Below are 22,183 nucleotides of genomic sequence, written 5' to 3' on the forward strand. Positions count from 1 at the left end.
TATATACAGAGAAAAATTTCATAATATACAATAGTCTGAGCTGAGGTGATACAGTCAGCATTCATTGGCATTGCATGTCTTGATGGCATGTGCAGTGCAAAGTGGGTTTGTGTGTTCACAATCAAGGCTCAAATGCAGTTGTACAGTGCACCCTGAGTGATCACTATTAGAAACTAACTACTGGTCCATGTCTTGTTTGATTTTGAATTAAATTGTGGTCATTATATCTTCTGAAAGCTTTTACTGTTTCCAGATGTTTTGATTGTGACTCACAGTTTAAAAGTCTGTATAAATATAAGTAGGCTAAAGGTGACTTAAAGAATATGGGGGTCTGAGTAGGTCACATGCAAGTATTACTCTATTTTAAAGAAATATTTGAAGATTTGGGTTGTGGAAAAAGTCCTTATTATACTGAACTAAAACTGTATATGTATAACAAACACATGTATCTAGAATAGTCTAGTTTTTTTTAAACACATAATATATTAGTTTTAGTCCGTTTTGGAACACTTATTTTAGAGAAATGATGAGGTACAGTGGGAAACACAGCAATCAGAGCCAAAAACTCTAATTCTAGTCCTATTTTGTATGAAGTTATAAAACCAGGATCATTTCTTTAAACATTTTTAAAAATTACATTGTTTAGTGTGTGCACGTGTGCCTCAGTGTGTTTTTGGAGGCCAGAGGACAACTTGGGGGTGTTGGTTCTTTCTTCCCACGATGTGGGTCTTAGGGATTGGACTCAGGCTCTCAGGCTTTTGCAGCAGAGTGCCTCTAGCCCATTTGCTGGGCCTCCAGAAATATATCTTATATAGCTCTTTGAATATAAAATACATAGAACAAAAATTTATTTTATTATTTATTTATTTATGTACTGAGATAAATCCTAGGGCCTCATGCACGCAGGCAAACACTTTACTAACTGGGCTATATCCCTAGCCCCAGTGTTTACTCTTTTAGAATATGTAATTTTAAGTATAGCCACACTATTGTACAATCATCCTTATCTAATTCCAGAACATTCTTGTCATTCCTCAAAGACATACTACTCCTTATTCCTGCTAGCAGTCACTCTACATTTTCTGTCCTCAGCTACTGCCAGCTGCTAATCTACTTTCTGACTCTGTTGTTTTCCCTATTCTGGACAGTTCATATAAGTAGAGTCATATCATATTTGGGGTGGGGTTGTCTGGCTTCTTTCACTTAACATACTTTTACGGTTCATCCACATTGTAGCATAAACTGATACTTATTCTTCTGTATGGCTGATACTCCATTTTGTATATATATATTTGTATATTCAGCACACTATCTTTTGTTTATCCATTCATTACTTGATAGACATTTGGCTGGTATGAGGACATGTTTATATATGTGTACAAGGTTTCATTGTGGGTGCCTTATGTTCAGTTCTCTTAGATGTATAAATAGGATGGGTGTTGATGATCATATCGTAAATTCTGTGTTTAACTCTTTTCCAAATTCATAATTCTTGTACTGTTTTATATTTTCACTCTTAGTGACTGTACATTTTTTTAAGATTTATTTTATTATGTATAGTGTTCTATCTGCATGTATGTCTGTAGGCCAGAAGAGGGTGCCAGATCTCATTACAGATGGTTGTGAGTCACCATGTGGTTGCTGGGAATTGAACTCGGGACCTCTGGAAGAGCAATCAGTGGTCTTAACCTCTGAGCCAGATCTCCAGCCCCAACTGTACATTTTTAATCTATGAAAATAGGTGCGGTAACAGTTTTGCAGGGAGGAAAGTATGAGGTAGAATGTATAGGTGTGCCAAAATGTTTTCTCCTATCTAGTTCTACATATCATGTGTAGTATTTTCCCCAGAAATTCTAGCAAATTAGTATAATCAAGAAAAATTTAGAATTCAGTAAAACAAAAAATGATTCAAAAATGAATCAAAAGAGATACTTGTCAAGCCGGGCGGTGGTGGCGCACGCCTTTAATCCCAGCACTCGGGAGGCAGAGGCAGGTGGATCTTTGTGAGTTCGAGGCCAGCCTGGTCTACAGAGCAAGATCCAGGAAAAGGCGCAAAGCTACACAGAGAAACCCTGTCTCAAAAAACAAAAAAAACAAAACAAAAAAAAAAAAAAAAAAAAAAAAGAGAGAGAGAGATACTTGTCACTTCTTTTTTATACAAGATTAGTAGAGGAGTACACTTTATTTTACTTTTAGGTTTTTAAAATTTTTCATATGTATGAGTGTTTTGTTTGCATGTGTATCTTTAACCTGATTGGACAATGCTCTTTACTTACAGAGAAGCTGGCAGAGGCTCAGCGCAGGTTTGCTACACTTCAGAATGAGCTTCAGTCATCACTGGATGCGCAGAAAGAAAGCATTGGTGTCACTACATTGCGACAACGCAGAAAGCCAGTCTTCCATCTGTCCCACGAGGAGCGCGTCCAACATAGGAATATTAAAGACCTTAAGCTGGCCTTCAGCGAGTTCTACCTCAGCCTCATCCTGCTGCAGAACTACCAGGTGCTTAGTCTCACCCTAGGGAATGACATGTGAAAGTAAACTCCAGCAAGTGGAATTACCCTGATCTACACTGAGTCCTCAAAAGGGGACATCGTCTTTATTTGGGTTTTTTTTTTGTTGGAATTTAGATGTCTTTGTTGGCCAAAAACCATGTATTAGAAGGATTAAAACTATTAACAAGGCTTTTGTTTTTTAAGCTACACACAGAGACAGACTTTTATAGGGCTGGGAGATGGCAGTGTGATCATCAGAGTTCAGGTTTCCAGAGCCCAGAGAAAAGCCAGGCAGGCATGGCAGCCTCCTGTAATTCCCACATGCAGAAGGGAGACGGGAATTCCCAGAGAATATGGCTAGCCAGACTAGCAGAAGCGGAGAGCTCCTGGCTCAGCAAGACAGCCTCAGTAACAGTGGATAGCAAGTAAGGAAGACACCCAACATCAACTTCAAGCCTCCACATGCATATACTTAGTTAAACAAGAATTTCTACACTATTTATGGGTATCCTTTGACTCAGAGACTAGCAGTTTGCTTCCTATTTGAAGGCAGCTCTTATAGTGGTTAATAAAAATAAATGTCTCAAAATGTTGGTTATGTAAGTTTTTATATTCCTAATAAATAGCTAAATTTCAGAAAAGCATTGAATCTTTCTGTAACAGACATTAATAAAACAAAAGAAAAGCAACTGGACAGCTAACATTTTACAAGCTTGCCACAATAAAACAAAAGAGCTTAACTTTTTAGCTTGCCATTAAAAGAATTCCAATTTTATTGTTTATAGTATACAAAGTAATCATATCAAAAATAAAGAAATTATATCATGCTAGATATGTGTAAAGACTAAAACTCTAGGCTGTTATATCACTCGATATTTTTTAAACCTAGTATGAAAAATGTGAACGTCCATTAGCCCTATATTAGAGTATTCGTTCATTTGTAGTTTGTTATAAGTTTGTTTATAGAATTAATGCTATAGAATTAATGCTATAAAAGACAGTTGATAAACAGGTTATGTTCCATAATAAACATTTACATCTTTGAGTCTGATGTAATACTTTGCATTTTATCCTCTGATTATAATTTACAAGGAATGGTTAACACATTGTAGGATGATAGAACATCTAAAAAGTAAAAGTTATGCAGGAAAAGTTTTACCTATAGTGGCTGGTGATACAGCACAGTCTGTAGAGTGCTCGCCTAGCATGCATGAAGCCTTGGCTTAGAGCTGCATAAAACCAAGTGTGGTATAGCACATGCCTGTCATTCTTGCACTAGGCAGGTGAAGGCCAGAGAATCAAGAGTTCAAGATCATCCTCAACTACACGGAGTTGAAAGCAGGTTGTGTAGGCTTTAAGACTGTCTCAAAATAATAAATAAAAATGTTTTCCCTGAAGTGTTGGAATTTTAAAATACAAAGTACTAGAAATCCCCTATCTACAATGATCTAAGTTGTTTATATGTGTACTTTTTCCATCGCTTCATAATTTTTTTTATTTAATGTTTTATCATTCAAAGAAGAACCCAGTTGAGAAATAATTCAGCAGAAAAGTAATAATGTAAGAGAAATAATTGATAAATTCCTTTGTTTCTATTACATACCCCAGGATGATTTAAACTTAAAGTCCTCCTGCCTAAGCCTCCTGAGTGCCAGGTTAATTAACCAGACACCTGGGCCCCTTTTTTTGACATTGTTTTCCATAGCTTTATATCTATCTATCTAAATAGATAGATAGATAGATAGATCGACAGATAGATAGATAGATTTTTTTTTTTTTTTTTTTTTTTTTGGTTTTTGAAACAGGGTTTCTCTGTGTAGCTTTGCGCCTTTCCTGGAACTCACTTTGTAGACCAGGCTGGCCTCGAACTCACAGAGATCCACCTGCCTCTGCCTCCCAAGTGCTGGGATTAAAGGTATGCGCCACCATCGCCCAGCATATTTTAATTTTTTAAAAATTCATATTAATAACTGAATATTTAAAAGAAACAAAATGGTTTTCCACAGGTTTTAAAGTATTAACCTTGTGAGTAGGAGAGAGAACTCAGTTGTTAAGAGCACTTGTTGCTCTAGGGCCAGTCTGGCTAAATTGGTGAGCTCCAGGTTCAGTGAAAGACCCTGTGTGAAAAAAAGAGAAAGAGTGGACACCTATAGAATGTGATACCCAAAGTCAGCTTCTGACCACCTCTGCATCCATACACATGCATGAATGTATACTATAATGCGCGCGCGCGCGCGCGCACACACACACACACACACACACACACACACACACACACATCTGTTTCTAAGTTGAGCTGTATGCTGTACCCAAGAAGTGTTTAAGATCATGCATTATGATATGAGATAGATTCTAACAAATGAGCAAGAAGCCTTACCAGCAAATACAGGCAACCTCAGGTTGGTAGAGCTAATCTAGAGTTACAGATCTGTGTTTTCCTGCCATTTCAGATGATGGGCAAACAACAAATGAATGTGAGAGTATAGGAAAATGTAGTGTTTTGATTTTGTAGAAATTGAAGGAATGTAGAGCTCCTACCCATTGTCACCTGCCCTGTGCAGTGGTTCTGTCTTCCTTTCTGCCGACCCCTCCTCCTTACTTCCATCCCTAAACTGAGATGAGTGGAGGAAAAGCAAAGTTAAGAGAACTAGATTAGTGTCCACTGTTCTTCCAGGTGTGCTGCCTGTAGGAGTGAAAATGCACTCTCTACCATCCTCAAAGAGCAAAGAATTAAATGGATTCAGTGTATGATAAATGCAAAACATTTTCTGAAAATATCCTTTTGGCCAAAGCAGCCAAACAGCCTATTTTAAAATGGTTATATGTGGAAAGTTGGAAATAAAAATGTTTTGAGCTTAGAATTTTCATGAATTTACTTGGAAGAAAAATAACAGAGTTGTGCTCCTAGTAGGATTCTACCTGAGAACCAGAGAGTGACAGGAGACCTTAGCCTGTTAGCAGCAAATACTTCCAGGAAGGCACTGCTGCTCCCCAGGGCTCTCAGGATTGCCTTGATCAACTCTGTCGGTGTCTAGTGCTTCATTGTTTTTATCTTCTTTAATGATGGTAGAAAGGATAATTGTGTTTCTCTATCTTCCTATAGAATCTGAATTTTACAGGGTTTCGAAAAATCCTTAAAAAGCATGACAAGATCCTGGAAACATGTCGTGGAGCAGATTGGCGAGTGGCTCATGTAGAGGTGGCCCCATTTTATACATGCAAGAAAATCAACCAGCTCATTTCTGAGACTGAGGTACAATACCTCTGCTTGCTTCCCATCTGTGTTCAGTATCGTTTGTATGTATTTTAAAGAAATAATTCACTATTTTTGTCCTTCTTTTGTAAATTGCTGTCTTAGAATACCTATGCTCTTATTTAAGGTCTTTTTCTTTTTTGTTTTATCAGTGTATTTATCAAGAGGCTATCAGAACATTATACACATGTGTATGTATGTTTATCACTTTTATTTAGAATAACTTACACCAAAACTTGACAATTTTTCTTTCTAGGCTGTAGTAACCAATGAACTTGAAGATGGTGACAGACAAAAGGCTATGAAGCGATTACGTGTCCCCCCTTTGGGAGCTGCTCAGGTTAGTATATGCTTCTAGTGGTTTGTTTCCTTTTTCATATTTAATAATTAACATAATAATGTTGTTGGCTGTTGTCTTTACCATAAAATTTTTTAAGGCAGATTATTGTTACTCTCATTACACCACCCCCCCACCCCCCACCCCCCCGCAAAAAATAGATATTAGGATCCAGGCATGGCAGCACATGTTTTAATCCAGTACTTAGGAGGCTAAGGCAGAGTAACCATTAGTTCCAGGCCAGCCTGGCTTACATAATAAGACCCATGTCAGGGAAAGGAAAGAAAGAGGCACAAATAGGATGTGAGCCTTCCTGTCATAATGAATTGCAGTGTCTTGACCTCTCTCGTAATGCTCCCCCTCGACTCCCTCTCCTGGTTGTTCTTACACACACTTGCTTCTTGGGAGTTGCCTTATCAACTAAGATGAGGTTTTGTGTTGTGTTTCATGATATGAGAAGTTCAGATGTACTGAGTTACCATATAGCTTTTTCCAAAATAGCAGTTATACCCCCTGCAAAAGAGGGGAAGGGCTTATTAAATGCTATTTATAATATATATAATAATATATATAATAAAGAACTTCTATAATTTAATAGCTGGCATGTTTGAAAAAATTTGTCATACATACTTAACACTTTTTTTTTTTTTTTTTTTTTTTTTTGGTTTTTCGAGACAGGATTTCTCTGTGTAGCTTTGTGCCTTTCCTGTAGCCCAGGTGGGCCTCGAACTCAAAGAGATCCCCCTACTGGGATTAAAGGCATATGCCACCACCACTCGGCTCTGACACTTTGTTTACCAGACCAAAAACAAATTGTATATTCAGTCTTAGGCTGTAATTGAATCTTTTCCTGGTGATTATAGCCAGTGTGATAAAATCAGAAAAAGACATAGAAGGTATTCAGATTAGAAAGGAAGATAAAAATGCTGGAGATTTTGTTGTTTGTTTGCTTGTTTGTTATTAGTAAATTGATGGTTTCTGTAGAAAATCCAGTGATCTGTATAGCTACTAAGCTAATAAAGGAGTTACCACACTTGCAGAATACAGCACCAGTTTACAAAGAATCAAGTGTATGTCTACACATCAAATACAGCTAAAAGTCAAAACTTTACCAATAATGCTGGTTATAATGCCACAGAAATAAGAAATGTGTAATAATAGTTCTGGCAAAAGATCTGAAAGATTTTTACATTGGAAATTGCAGAGCATTGCTGAAATAAACTACAGGATCACTTAAGTGAGAGGCATATTGAATTATGAGCATATTATGTAAGTAAGCTCAGTGTTTTTAGGAAGCCATTCCTTAATTTTAGATATATAGCATAATCCATCTTTAAAAAAAAAATCTCTGTAAGGATGTGGTGTGTGTGTGTGTGTGTGTATGTGTGAGAGAGAGAGAGAGAGAGAATTGGTAAGCCAGTTGTAAAATGCATGGAAATGCAAAAAACCTACAATAGCCAGTACATCTCTGAAACAAATTGAAGGTTAAAATATTAGCACTACATGGTATAAAAAAAGCTGCAGTAATCAAGGTAGAGTCAAGATAGGCAGACACTTCAATGAAACAAATAAAATCTAAAAATACACAAATTATACACACACACACACACACACACACAACTAATTTTCAATATAGACATAAAGCATGCCAGTAGAGGAAGAATAATGTTTTCAACAAATAGCTTAGACAATTGGATTCTCTATACAAAAAGAAAACACAAGCCTTCATTTGTATTTTATACCATGTGTTTCAAGATATAACACAGACCTAAGTTAAACCTAAAACTATGAAGTTTTAGAAGAAAATATAGGAGACAGTCATAGCAACTTTAGGTGACTCAAAGACTTTTTAGAAATGACATCAAAAGCATTTCCTCAAAGTTAAAAACAAATCTTTAAAAGACTCTGTTAAGGAGAATGAAGAGTTTTAAACTAGTAGAAAATATTTATAAAAACATGTCTGGTAAAGGCGTATTTCACTAAGAACATATAGAGAACTTCAGTAGTTAGCAGTGAGAAAACAACCTGAACTTCATCAGAGCTGTCTAAGTGGAAAATGGGAGCATGGCAAGGTGCTCCACTTTAGTGGCCCTTCAAGACATGCAAACTAAAACCATTGAGAGATACTACCAGTAGCCATGACTAAGATTCAGAAATTGATTGCCCCATGATTGGAGGACCCGAGTCCCATCTCATATGCTGCTGGTAGAATTAATGATCTAATCCATTAGCGTGTGGTTGGAGAGTTTCCTAAACAGTTAAATGTACATCTACCATGTGACTGGCTATTACATTCCTAGGTATCTATCTAAGACAAAGAGGCAAGCATATGTCCACAAAGAAGACTTCTACATAAATGTTCATAGCAACTTTATTTGTAGTAGCCTAAAACTGGAAACAGTCTATGTCCATCAGTAGGTAAATGGATAAACAATTGTGCTATATCTTCTCAGCCTGAAAAATAATTTGTTGATACATGACACATATAGGTAAAAAGAGAGAGAAAGAAGGCACCTTTCTTTTCTTTCCTTTTTTTTTTTTTTTAAAGTATACACGATCTGACTCCATGTACTTAATGCTTTGGAAAATGTAAACCAGTAAACAATGACAAAAAGCAAAGTGTTAGTTGCCAGTCAAGCAGGAAGGGGGTTGGGGAAGCTTGGGCAGGAAGACAGCAAAGGGGCATAAGGAAACTCTTAGGAGTAGGGAATATGTTAGGGTGTTTTTGTTCACTTTCCTTTACTTTGTGTTTTGAGACAAGGTTTCCTGTAGCCAGACTGACCTCAAACTTACCATGTAGCCAAGGCTGGCCTTGAATACCTGGTGCCCCTGCCTTTACCTCTGGAGTGCTAGGAATACAGACATGTACCACTATGCCTTGCTCAACATACTATCTTGATTGTCTTTATTATGGTTATGATTTCATAAAGATCTATATATACTAAATCTTATAAAAATCTTGCCAAGTTAAATACTTCAAATCTAGTGTGTGTGCAATTTAATGTATGCCAATGTATTCAATAAACCCATATTTAAAAAAAACCGTAGACACATCACAGTCAAACTAATTGAAAGATAAAGAAAAGAAACTGTAAAAGCATCAGAACAAACAGACATTGTGTGTTTTAAGTGTATATAGTTTATTACACCATTTATATCAGACAGTCCTGCAGAAAACATGGAAATGGTTATCCTGGGAGGAGGGAAGGTGTATGATGAGAGAAGGAGGGACTGTAGGTAGGATGCTGTCTGAACTAGGGGAGTTATCAGATATGCTCACTTGACCAGCTATTTCTAATGGTCTAAATATATTACATACATTCTTTTATGAGTAGAATGTATTGTGCAATTTTTGAAACTAAAATAGCTTTTAAGAAAAGATAAATACCTTCTAGATACTTTCTTCCTTCTAGATACTTTCATTCGGAAACTGACAATTACAGATACCTCTTGTGACAAGTAATGGGAGTTTTGATGCTTACGGGGGATTAAAGGTATAATTAAGTCTAGTCTCTTATCCTTCACAACATTAAAAAGCCATAAGTTTGCTGGGTGGTGGTGGCACACGCCTTTAATCCCAGCAATTGGGAGGCAGAGGCAGGCAGATCTCTGTGAGTTTGAGGCCAGCCTGGTCTACAGAGTGAGTTCCAGGACAGCCAGGGCTACACAGAGAAACCCTATCTCAAAAAACTAAAAAAAAGCCATAAGTTTATCTGTCCTTCATCCTTTTCTATTTAAAATCTAAGGAACTTTCTATTTGCTTTAGAAAAAAAGTAATTTAAGGTCAGTTATAGATATAAAATCAAATTATAATAAAGAAGAATATAATTAAGTCCATTGCACTGGAGATTTTGATATACCTATCTCTTAATAACTCTAGCATAGCTTAAAATGTTTCATTTTAAGGGGCTAGGGAGATGGCCCAGAGGTTAGGAGTGCTTATTGCTCTTGCAGGGGACCCAAGTTTGGCTCCTAGGACCTAACACAGGAAACTCAAAACCTCAACTCCAGTTTCAGCTGGATCTGATGTCATATGGCCTCTGTGGATGCCTATACACATATGCTGCACAAAAACTCACACACACACACACACACACACACACGTAAATAAAAGAGTAAAATATTTAAAATTTTTCATTTAAGTTTTCTCAATATAAGGGCAAAAGGTATTATCAGGAAAGTAAGTGTTTCTTGTCTTTGCCATTGACTCTCATTATTCATAGTACCAAAAAGTCAACTCTAATTGAGTAATTCTGACTTAAAAATGTAGAGATAAATACATTTTATAAAAATTAAATTGCATTCTAAATCACTCAAAGAAACATACTTCAGTGTATTTAAAATTACCATCTTGTTTTATGACTCCTGTTTCTTTCTCTCTTTCTCTGTCGGTCTGTGTGTGTGTGTGTGTGTGTGTGTGTGTGTGTGTGTGTGTGTGTGTGTATGTGTTCATTAGTCACTTCCCAACTTGTTTTGGAGACGGAGTCTCTTACTGAACCAGGAGCTCACCAGTTTATCTTGGCTCACTGTCCAGCAGGCTCCAGGACTCTGCCTTTGCCTACCTGGCACTGGATTACAAGCATGCACTGTACCCAGCTTTTTAATGTGCAATCTGCCTGGCTTTTTATGTGCTTGCTGGGGATCCATCCTCATGCCGACAAGCAAGCACTTTATTGGATGAGTGTCTCCCCAGCCCCACAATTCAGATTTCTGTAAAATAACTCAATGGTGTTCCTGTTGTAGGTATAGGTTGATGGAGTTTAATGATCCTCTGCTTCCGAGTTATAAAAGTTGAGATACTAACATATACTTTCACTATGGAACTTTGAGGTTCATACTACTAAGTTACTATACTATAGCATGCATTACATGTGTTTGATATCTTGTCTTTTACTCAAACTTCTGTTTTCTCCACAGCCTGCGCCAGCATGGACTACTTTTCGAGTTGGCCTATTTTGTGGGATATTCATTGTGTTGAATATCACCCTTGTGCTTGCAGGTAATTCTTAACCTTTTAACTCATTTGTTCCTATGTTTATGTCGTATTCTGCCTTTTTTTTTTTTTTTTTTTTTTTTGAGCTGAGAACCAAACCCAGGGCCTTGTGCTTGCAAGCGCTCTACCACTGAGCTAAATCCCCAACCTGTATTCTGCCTTTTTTAAAGAATCAAACATTTATCTACCAAAACTACTGAAAGAAGTTTTGTGGGTGGTTTTAGACAGCTGTTTATTTTTCCTTTGGGATATAACTCTTTAAAACATTGACCTCTTATTTACTATCATTTTCTAGTCTTTAACTTCAGGATCTTTAGAGTTCAGTTATCAAGAACTTAAGCTTGAGCCAGTGAGATGGTTCAGTGGGTAAAGATGCTTGCTGCCAAGTCTGACTACATGATTTTGACCCCAGGTCTCACATGGTGGAAGAAGAAAACTGACTGCCACAAACTGTCCCTAACCTCCTCATGTATGACATGGCACATACACACAAACACACACTAAGTAAAAAGTCTAATTAATTTAAGAACTTGTTTCCTTGATCATAAATGAAGATAGATAAGTTACACACTTCATCCACTAAGCCATATTTACTCTACTTGTTATAGAGACCCCCCTTGTGTTTTTCCCAACCTGCTTGTAACTGCTCTGCATGCTTGACTATGTAGTTTTCAATTCAGTGGAAGTTAAAAGTAGGGGATAGAGTGCTTGTTTAGAATGCATGAAGTCCCATGTTCAGTTCCGAGCACTATATAAAACCAAGCATCAGTAACACATACTGATAAAACCAGCATTTGGGAAGGAGAAGCACAAAGGTCAAGAGTTGAAGAATTTCCTCAGCTACATGATGTGTGTATTTGAAGCCAGCCTGAAATAAATGAGATCCTATCTCAAAAAACAAACCCACACACAAAGAAATTAAAAATTAGGTTTCTATAGGAGCAACTGTAGTCCCAACATTAGGAAATAATACAGTACCAAGGGACAGCTAACCTTACTAACCCTGCCCAAGAATTTGAGGAGCCCTTCAATAGCATTTCACATAATCACTGCTTGAAAATCTTCAAATGCCACACCTGTTATTTTTCCTGTTATTTCTTTAGTATTTCTTTCCCAAGTCATGCTATTCTTTGTGGCATTGAAATGTTGGGTAGTCCCAATATAGTCAATCCTCACATCTCTACTATCTATGTTCATTTCCTAGCTGAGCAAATTATTCAAGCCTATGGCTACAAATACTATTTATATGCTAATGACTCACAAGTATGTATCATCTCTTCTGAAAAAAAAAGGTCTAATTGGCTGTTTGGATATTTAATAGGCATTTTTCCCATTTAAATAGACAAAAGGACCCTTGTTTTATTTTTTTTTAAGTGCCCCAAGTAGGCCCCAAACCTTTACATCCCTGTTTACTCCTTTCTTAGCTGAAATTAGCATCTAGAAAAGAAGAAAGATTTTTTTTTTTTGGCTCATGGTTTTAAAGATTTCAGTCCTTGATCACTTGGTTCTGTCAGTTCAGGCCTGTGGCAAAGGCAGAACATCATGGTGGAGACAGTTGGAGAGCAAAATTTCTTCCTGAGTGGAAGCCAGAAAGTGTAGGGTGAGGAGGGAGGATGTTCTAGTACAGTCTTCATGGGTCCTTCCCAGTCACTTTCTTCCTCCAACTGGGCCTGACCTCTTAAAGTTTCTCCCTCCCAGTAACACCACTAGCTGGGAACCAACAACACACATGATACATGACCAAGATATGTGAGCTTTGGCCAACACTTAGGATCCAAACAGCATCCCTCATATTTTATCACTAATACATACAAGAAATCCTATTGCTCTGTCTTCATACTGTTTGAATTTGGTCACTTTCCACTGTATCCATCAGTACTGTCTTTGTCTCAAGGGTCACTTCTTGTTTAATATACAGTAGCCTTCTAACCTGTCTCTTTGTTTACATCCAGTATCGCTTTCTTCTGACCACAAGTTTGTGTGTGTGTATGTGTGTATGTGTGTATGTGTGGGGGGGGCAGTGATTTCTTCCTCCCTTTCTCCTTTCCTCAGCCCCTCTTTCGTCAGCCCATGTCCATATGTAAAATCTATTTATGGTTTCTCTTACAATTCAGATTCCTTACCATGGTATACAAACCTTCAAGGACATTGCACACTTAGTCATTTCTTACTTCCTATCCTAGCTTTCTCCCCTACACTCACTCACTTTGATTTACTATTCTTTGAACACATCTGTTGTCTAAGTGATTCTTTCCCTTCATTTAAATCTCTACACAAATGCTGTCTGTTCAGTGAGACCTTCCATGGTCACCCTACACTCAAATAGTCTATTCTGTATCTCTCTGTTCCTTTAGCCTACATTAATTTTCTCCAGAATGCTTGTCTGACAGGATATCACTTATCCTGTAAACAGTGTTTGGACTTGATACCAAACTTCTCAATGCTTGGGCTTTTGTCTCTAGTACTGGAACATTACATGGAACATAATAAGAATTCAAAAAATATTGAGGAGGTTTAAATGGATGGACGAGATAAAGAGTTGAAATTAAATGATGTACAGAAGTTATTATTCCTCACACGCATTCTCCTCAGCACTGCCTCTTCTGTATTATAAAGTTATAACCCAAATTGTAAGGGCTTTTACATGAACTTTACCTATTGACAGTATGTTTTCATTGTAGTATTAGAGTTCTCTGCCTAGAGAGATGGCTCAGCCAGTAAAGGCTAGGCTCAAAACATAAACATCGAGAGAGTTCTCCTTCCCACCAGTTGCTAAGTATTATGCAGCCATAGCTTACAACGTAGCATTGATGAGATTTATGATCATTTTGTAACTGTTTCTGTTTATATAGGGTAATTATAGTCTACTTGTATAAAATATATGGAAATTCTACAGTACAAACCCTGACCTAATTATCAAGCTAGCTGCCATGAAAAGAACAAAGTCCTTCCTGAGTTTCAGTTCCACTTCCACCGTTGGTTGTTAGTTGTTGTAGTTGTGTGGACAACCATTAGCTTTTCTAAAACAATTTCCTCATCTATTAAATGAACTCAGTACCTTAAGTTTACAGGATTACTTGAGAATTTATTTGTTCATCCACTTTAAAATCTGGGGTGTGTGTGTGTGTGTGTGTGTGTGTGTGTGTGTGTGTGTGTGTGTGTTGCATAAATCTGGATTCAAATGCAGTCACATGCTACGGCATGTGTGAGAAGTCAGAGGACACATCCAGTATCATTCCATTTTGTTTTGAGGCAGAGTTTCTTTATTATTCTCTCTTTATTTTATTTTATTTATTATTTATATTTATTATTATTTTATAATTATTTATTATTTATTTTATTCTTTATTATTCACCTCTACTCTGCTAGACTGGCTGGCCTACAGGCTTCCAATGTTCTCCTGTCTCCACCTGCCATCTTGTTGCAGGAGCGTTGGGATTACAGATTAATGTTATAAAATCGTGCCGCCTTTATGTGGCTTCCTAGGATTCAAACTCAGAGCCTCACACTTGTAGCACAGGCACTGTACTTCTCTAAGTCGTCTCCCCAGTCTATCCACAAGTCACTTTGATGTGTCTCGCATTGTCCCTGATCCCCAGGAGTCTTAAGACATAAAAAGTTGTGGAGGGTGGGGGCGTTGAGTTATGTAGCTCAGTAGCAACATGTTTGTCTATCATAAATGGACTCCTGGGTTAGATCCCCAGTACTGTAAAACTAGATGAAATCAATCTTTCAGACAGGTGTGTAGCATACTTGTAATCAGCATTTAGCAATGGAACTGGGAAAATCAGGAGGTCAGTGTTATCTTAAGCCATCCTGGGCTGTCTATAACTCTGTCTCAAAAATATAGAAGGTGTTAAATGTTGTAAGCAGTACAATGAGACAACTGAGTATTTTTTAATTAGACCATTGGGGAAGATGCTGCGGAAGAAGTGACATTTAAGTTGATGGAATTAAGAGCATTCCCAGAGAAGGAAAGAGAGAGTAATTTAGTTGGTCTAGGATGAGGGTCAGGTATAGGAGGAGGGAGGGAGTTACTAGAGAGGTAATACATCCACCTGGGCTAATGAGAGGCTGGTTAGTAGAACAGGGTGATGGTCCAACTTTGAGAGCAGCTCACACCTGGTGAAGCAATCGGTACCATATATATATATATATATATATACTGCACATGTGGCTCTCTCTTTAGGAAAATATTGTTACTCATTTATGAGTGGATTTGCTTGTCTAATTTCCAAGATGTATGTGGTGGTGTTATCCTCACTGGCTTAACTCAAGGGAAGAAGCTAATGTCTTTCTTTTCATGTGAATTAAATGGAAAGGGTTTTTGTTTGTGTTTTTTATTTCTTAATTTACGTCAAGCTGGGGTTTTAATAAATATAGACTGTATTATTGTGATCATTTGATTTTTGAAATGCATGCAATTTATAATTTAGCATTGTGCATTATGTTCTAACCTCAGAACCCTTCTTTGTTTGATCTTCCTGTGTACTGGTGAGGGGGAGGGTAACCAGAGATAAAGCCAGCTGTCTGTCCTTATTTATCTCCCCTCGGGTACTCAGAAGATAACAGTGTTGAGAGTCAGAGGGAACCGCAGCAGTAGTAATGCATGTACAAGCACGATTCTTTGCTTAGAGCATTCACATAAAAAATTATGTGCATAATTGCTGTGGTTTCTCAAGGGAACTTGGTCCAGTGGTCAATAATTTGCCAGAAAAAAAAAAAAAAAACCCAAAAAACAAAGAACACATATCCCAGAGTTTTAGTTTCATAAAAATGAAATTTTTGCTGTATAGATTTTTTTTTTCAAATTTTCTTCTAGAAACCTTTGGTCAATTTGAAATAATCACAGTATGCCATATTTCACTTACTAGTTTACCATTTACAGTAATATAATGGTATAAACTAAGCATTTGTAAATTAATAAGACTGTTGATTGTTGAAATCTCTTTTGAAAATAATGTGGTAGTATATGTAAATATTTTATAATAATTTTGACTAACTTTAGTTTTTTATAAATTTAGCTTACAACCTAGGCTCCTACAAGGTAAAGAATTTATTTATTGTCATGTTGCTTATAACAGCGACATCTTAGAAACTGCTCACATAGCCACTGACTGTGAACTGTGCAAATGAGTGTGTTGCCATGTACAATGGTGTATCATGGGGAGCAGTGCTGGAAATGAAAGAGAGGTATAGCACTTTGGAGAATGGTTTGGCACTATTTACCAAAAATGACTGTATATTAACCTATGATCCATCTCTAGTAATAGAAATGAGTGCCTACATCTACCAGAAAACATTTAAGAACATTAGTAACTGTACTGTGTTAATGTCCCCAAACTGGAACAACCCAAATGTTACCAGATGTTCATAAACAGTATAACAGATGTTTTTACCCAGTGGAATAGTATGTAGCAGTGAGAAGAATAAAATGTAGCTAAACGCAAGAACATAGACAAATCTCCCAAGCAAATGAAAGTGAGGTTTATATAACATAAAATTAACCATAAAAGTAAACAAAGGGAGCCAGATACCAAAAGTACATGTTGTATGATTTAATTTACAGGAAGATAAAAAATTAGTTTAGAAAAGAGTGCTTACCATGGCTGGAAAGATGTAAAGCCAGGCCTCCGGGGTGTCATTCAGGCACAGTTTTGTATTCTGGGTCCTGATTCACTGTTGTTGAAATTTATCATACTGTGTACTTATGATTTGTTCCATCTTCCTATAGTATATAACACCTGCATTAGAAAATAAGTGAGATTTTTGTGTGTATTTATGAGAAAACTAACCACTCTAGGATGTAAATGAGAAAATAAGCTTTAGGATAGCCATATGCGGCATGCTGCTAATTGTAGTTGGTTAGTTGCTTTGTTTTGAAAGTTGAATTTGGTATTTTTCAGTATGTGAAGAATTTCTTGGAAGGTAATAGACAAAACTGTTAACATGGTAGCCTCTAGGGAAGGAGGCAGGGACTTGAATGTAGGAAGCTTCTTTCTCTTATACATATATTCCTTATTCCTGAATGTTTTTGGCAAAACAAAAACTGATTTAGTCATCCAGAATCCCACATGGAATGGGGAAAGGCCCATGAAGCCCTGCCTGTGGCTGAGCATCTGTTGGCAATTGATGGCTCCTGATGGACTGAGTGCGTTTTCTTGAGGGATGTATTCCTGCAGAGGCTACCCATGCTCCAGCAGATAGTCCTACACCCACATCCATAAAGGCAGCGTTAAGCAGTTGTAGTGAGTTTAAAAGCTAAGCACATAAAATTAACAAAGAAATGTAGCATGGAAATAGGGGAGGATTTGAGGGTGGGTGTGATCAAAACACATAATATGCATGTATGAAATTCTTAATCAAAAGAATTAACAACAGAAAGAAAACAAATTTGGCAACTGTGAGGACTGTTATTTTCTAAGTTTTAGAACAGGCTTCTGTTTGGGTTATTGGGTCATTGTTTTGTTTTAACAGACAAGGGTAGTTTGTATATAACTTAGCACCATTATTAAGTGTCAGGCTCTGGAGCCAGATTACTGAGATTAAATCCCCGTGTCTTCAGACAGGGGACTTAATTTAACTGTTTCTTCATATATCTACTCTATAAAACCGATGTATGTTTTTGCTGTAAAAATTAATGAAATTGCCGGGCGGTGGTGGCACATGCCTTTAATCCCAGCACTCGGGAGGCAGAGCCAGGCGGATCTCTGAGTTCGAGGCCAGCCTGGGCTACCAAGTGAGTTCCAGGAAAAGGCGCAAAGCTACACAGAGAAACCCTGTCTCGAAAAACCAAAAAAAAAAAAAAAAAAGTTAATGAAATTATGCATATCAAGCATCACCCAACATTGCTTGACTTTTCTATTTTTCTGAAAATAATTTGCTGAAACTACTAACTCTTACAGTTTTATTGTGGATTCTTTGGAATCTGTATTGTGGTTTTTGACATTGTAATGTCTGGGGTCTTTGCTTAGGATTCAGGATATAAAGCTACAAATGTGCTTCTCTACTCATCTAATTTTCCAGCTAATCTTGACTCTATGCTGGTTCTCTTGTGGTCCATTTGTCACATAACAACTAGAACAGTCCTTTAAAGTGATTACCTTCTATTAGTTCATACATCAGAATTAAAGCTGAAATCTGAATGAAGTACTACAAAGCCCTGTCTGATATGCCACTGGGAACTTCATCTCTAGTTTATTCCAATGATAGTGACCTTGGCCTTAAGGCAAGTGTAATCTCCTGGAATCTTAATCTGCTATTCTGCTGCTATACTGTTAGATAGAAGTTAAGTGGAAATTGAGATCTTGTCATTATTGTTGAATCCCCAGTTCTTAGGATGATGTTGGGTGTAAAAGACATCTAATAAGTACTTATTGTATAAATATTTTATTTTGCAACTAATAGAAACTAACATATATTGAACACTGATAATGGGTCAAACATTAGGCATTTGATGTGTTCTTCACATTTAACCTTAACAAGCTTGTGAAAATCTGTTGTTTGTTTTTGTTTTGTGGTTTGTTTTTTAAATAGGTCTCATGTAGTCCAGGCTGAACTCAAACTGTTGTGTACTTCTGATCTTCCTTCCTCCTCCTCGAAAGTGCTGGGATAACAGACATGTGTAATCCTTTTTTTATGCAGTACTGAAGATCAAATCCAGTGTGAGAGCAGACATATTTTCATTGACCAGGAGGAAACTGAGGACTAGAAACTCTAAATTAAATAATTGATTCTATTAGGATTTGATATCTGGTTTATACAGTATTTGATTCCAAAGCAGACACTTTCTCTCCCCTGTTATTTTTAAGTTAGTATTTTTATACTGTAGAGAATGCAAAATAAATAATACATGGTTATTTAAATTAAGTAAGTATAATTTGTAGAGATGAAATAAAAGAACACTGTAGGTACTGGGGAAAAAACTAACTTTTTTAAAAGGTGAAATTCATTGGGGCTGGTCATTGGGGAGTATTATAGGATGAGTTTGGGAAAAGTAAGTTGGAAACTAGATTTTTTTTTAAGAGCTCAAGTTTGCAGAGCTAAGGCATTTAAACAGTATAATTCTAGGAAAGCTGTAGAATAATGATGGTGCTGAATGTTGGTATGGGCAGATGAGCAATATAGTACTTGAGAACACCGGCTTTGCACAAAATTATATAGGTTGCAACCAGGTATGGTGGTGATACCATTAATCCCCACAGAGACAGGTAGCTTCAAGGCCAGAACAGCCAAAGACTACATTTTAGCTCTGTCTTATACTAGCTCAGTAACCCTGAGCAAATTATTTAACCTGTCTGTACTCCAGTTTCCTCAGTCAACATGGACATAGTAATTTTTAACTTAGAGAACAATTATAATGACTTAAACTAATTGTTACATGTAAAAGCACCAAGAATAAGGCTAACCATCATATTAAGCATTCTATATATGTCAACTATTGTCTATTTATATGACATTTAAATTCTCACGTTGTCTTCTTGTGTTTGGTATCTTTTCATTTTATGATTACTCTGTGAGGTAGAAGTTACTGTATCTAGTTTAATGGGAGAGAAAGCAATGTTGAAAAAGGAGGTACCATAGGAGAAGCCCCAGTTGACAAAACTAGTCTTATACCAACCAGGCAGGCATGGTGGTGCACGCCTTTAATGCCAGCACACAGGAGACAGAAGCAGAGGATCTCTGTGAATTCAAGGCCAACCTGGTATACAGAGTGTGCTCCAGGACAGCCAGGACTGCATGCCTCAAAACAAAAACTAAAACTGGTCTTACCATTCAAAGCCATTTGACTCTGTAGTACTAAAGCTTAAAAAAAATAATAATAAAATAAAATAAAAAATTTATAGAACAATGGAATAAAGTGGTAAAAAAAAACAAGTTTGGAGGAAACTATTCTAATGAAGTTCTGCAGCGTAAAGAGGCAGAAGAGGAAAGAATCTATAGGCAAGTTTATTGGACTCTTAAAGTAAGCTAGATACAGATTTTTTTTTTTTTTTTTTTAATGAAAACCTACTGCCAGGGCTGTTTCTCAGAGAATGAAGAAAAAAGATAAAGATAATTAAGGGGAACATTGTAGATTTTATAACTAATCAATACATTTTCTTTCAGCTGTATTTAAACTTGAAACAGATAGAAGTGTATGGCCCTTGATAAGAATCTATCGGGGTGGCTTTCTTCTGATTGAATTCCTTTTTCTACTGGGCATCAACACGTATGGTTGGAGACAGGCTGGAGTAAATCATGTCCTCATCTTTGAACTTAATCCAAGAAACAATTTGTCTCATCAGCATCTCTTTGAGGTAATGAAGCACTGTCTTGTGAATGTAACTGAATAGCTGACTAGGATGAGTACTCAAGTCCATCTTCCACTTGAAGATTGGTGGATTGTTTATCGTTTTTCTTTGTTTATTAAAGGTTTTTCTGTGTAATGATAAAAAGTAACTTTTTCTCTTTTTGTGTCCCCTGTGCTTTATAGATTGCTGGATTCCTGGGGATATTATGGTGCCTGAGCCTTCTGGCATGCTTTTTCGCTCCAGTTAGTATCATCCCTATCTATGTGTACCCACTTGCCCTTTATGGATTTATGGTCTTCTTTCTTATCAACCCCACCAAAACTTTCTACTATAAATCCAGATTTTGGCTGCTTAAACTTCTGGTAAGTGTAGAAGGCTTATGCAACATTTTTAGAATAGTGTGTTAGGCATTGGCTTCCTCGAAGGTCACTTGTGGCTGCTGAATTGTACAGCCCATATGCATGTTCACATTGTGTGTGCCACACGAGTGGTGCCCAGCTGCAGGAACAAAAGTGCTTTTGACAGATACTGGATACCCTTGAAAGTATACAACATGGCAGCCCTGGGGAAACGCTTTGCATTTTTTTCCTCCTAAAATGAGTTCTAAAGTGACCAAGTAGTGAATTGATTTTGTAAATCATGATTATTTATTATTTTGTTACAGAGGTTATTTAACCAGTGTGATAATATGTAGAACTTTTTGCTTCTTTCAAAAGAACAGAAAGGCAGGCATAGTGGCATCATGTAGTCCCTGTACTTAAGAGATAAAGGCAGAAGAATTAGAAGTCCACAGTCATTCTCAACTACATAACAGGTTTGAAACCAACCTGAACCTGTCTCATTAAAGTAGTGATACTACTGTTCCTAATTGTCCAGTTGTTATGACTAGTTAGCCAAGCCCTTTGTTTTAGGACCAATTGGTTCTCGAAAGTGGTGAGGATATTTTGTCAGACCACCAAGCTGAGTTTGATGCCAACTTGTATTTTTGTTTAGAGTGACTTATTTTGTTTTATATGCTTTTGCTTTCATTTTTTGAGGCAGAGTCTCCTTATATAGCCCAGGCTGGTTTTCCAGCCAAGGCCCCTAAGTGTTGGGGTTAGAGCAAGTGTGCCACATGCTTGGGCTTTGCCTATTTCCTAATCTCAAAATCTTTTAACGGTAGGATAGAGATGTCCTGGAAAATTATAGCTGTGTTGCTTTGAGATAGAGTAAAGGGAGTTCCAGGCAGAGTTGATGAACTCCTAAATGAGGCCAGCTTTATTTCTGAAATCAATTAAGAATGTTCTCTTGTAGATATTTCTTAGATTATGGATTAGAACTGATAATAGAAGGAAGAATAGTGGTTAAGATGAATCACTGTAGCCAGGCAGTGGTGGCCCATGCCTTTAATCCCAGCACTTGGGAGGCAGAGGCAGGTGGATCTCTGTGAGTTCAAGGCCGGCCTGATCTACAGAGTGAGTTCCAGGACAGCCAGGGATACACAGAGAAACCCTGTCTCAAAAAACCAAAAAAAAAAAAAAAAAAAAAAAAAAATTACTGTAATACTCTTCTCTCTTCTTCTTCATCATATAAATATACCTCCCTGAAAAATGTAATTTTTATTTCCTTTGCTTTTTGTTTTTCCCTAGGGGATTAGCAATACTTGTTTAAAATTTTAAAACTAAAAACAGCTACATTTGGTGACTCATTCATATAATCCTTGCATTCTGGAGACTGAGGCAGGAAGATTGCCATGAGTTCAAGGCCAGCTTGGTCTACATAGTGAAGTCCAGAGTTAGACCCTGTCTGTTGTTTTTTTTTTTTTTTGGTTTT

At 37.0% G+C, this 22,183-nt stretch overlaps 1 protein-coding gene across 1 annotated transcript in view; it reads left to right on the plus strand.

Moving 5' to 3' along the window:
• Xpr1 (xenotropic and polytropic retrovirus receptor 1) overlaps positions 1-22,183 on the plus strand; it is a 155,273-nt gene that overhangs the window by 91,178 nt on the left and 41,912 nt on the right. Inside the window, exons 4-9 of the mRNA XM_059281110.1 lie at positions 2,279-2,502; positions 5,599-5,748; positions 6,005-6,088; positions 11,003-11,084; positions 20,187-20,377; positions 20,554-20,733. Coding sequence (XP_059137093.1) covers positions 2,279-2,502; positions 5,599-5,748; positions 6,005-6,088; positions 11,003-11,084; positions 20,187-20,377; positions 20,554-20,733 — 911 coding nt within the window. The remainder of the gene's footprint in view (positions 1-2,278; positions 2,503-5,598; positions 5,749-6,004; positions 6,089-11,002; positions 11,085-20,186; positions 20,378-20,553; positions 20,734-22,183) is intronic.

Source organism: Peromyscus eremicus, chromosome 15 (assembly GCF_949786415.1).
Source record: "Peromyscus eremicus chromosome 15, PerEre_H2_v1, whole genome shotgun sequence".
Lineage (NCBI taxonomy): Eukaryota > Metazoa > Chordata > Mammalia > Rodentia > Cricetidae > Peromyscus > Peromyscus eremicus.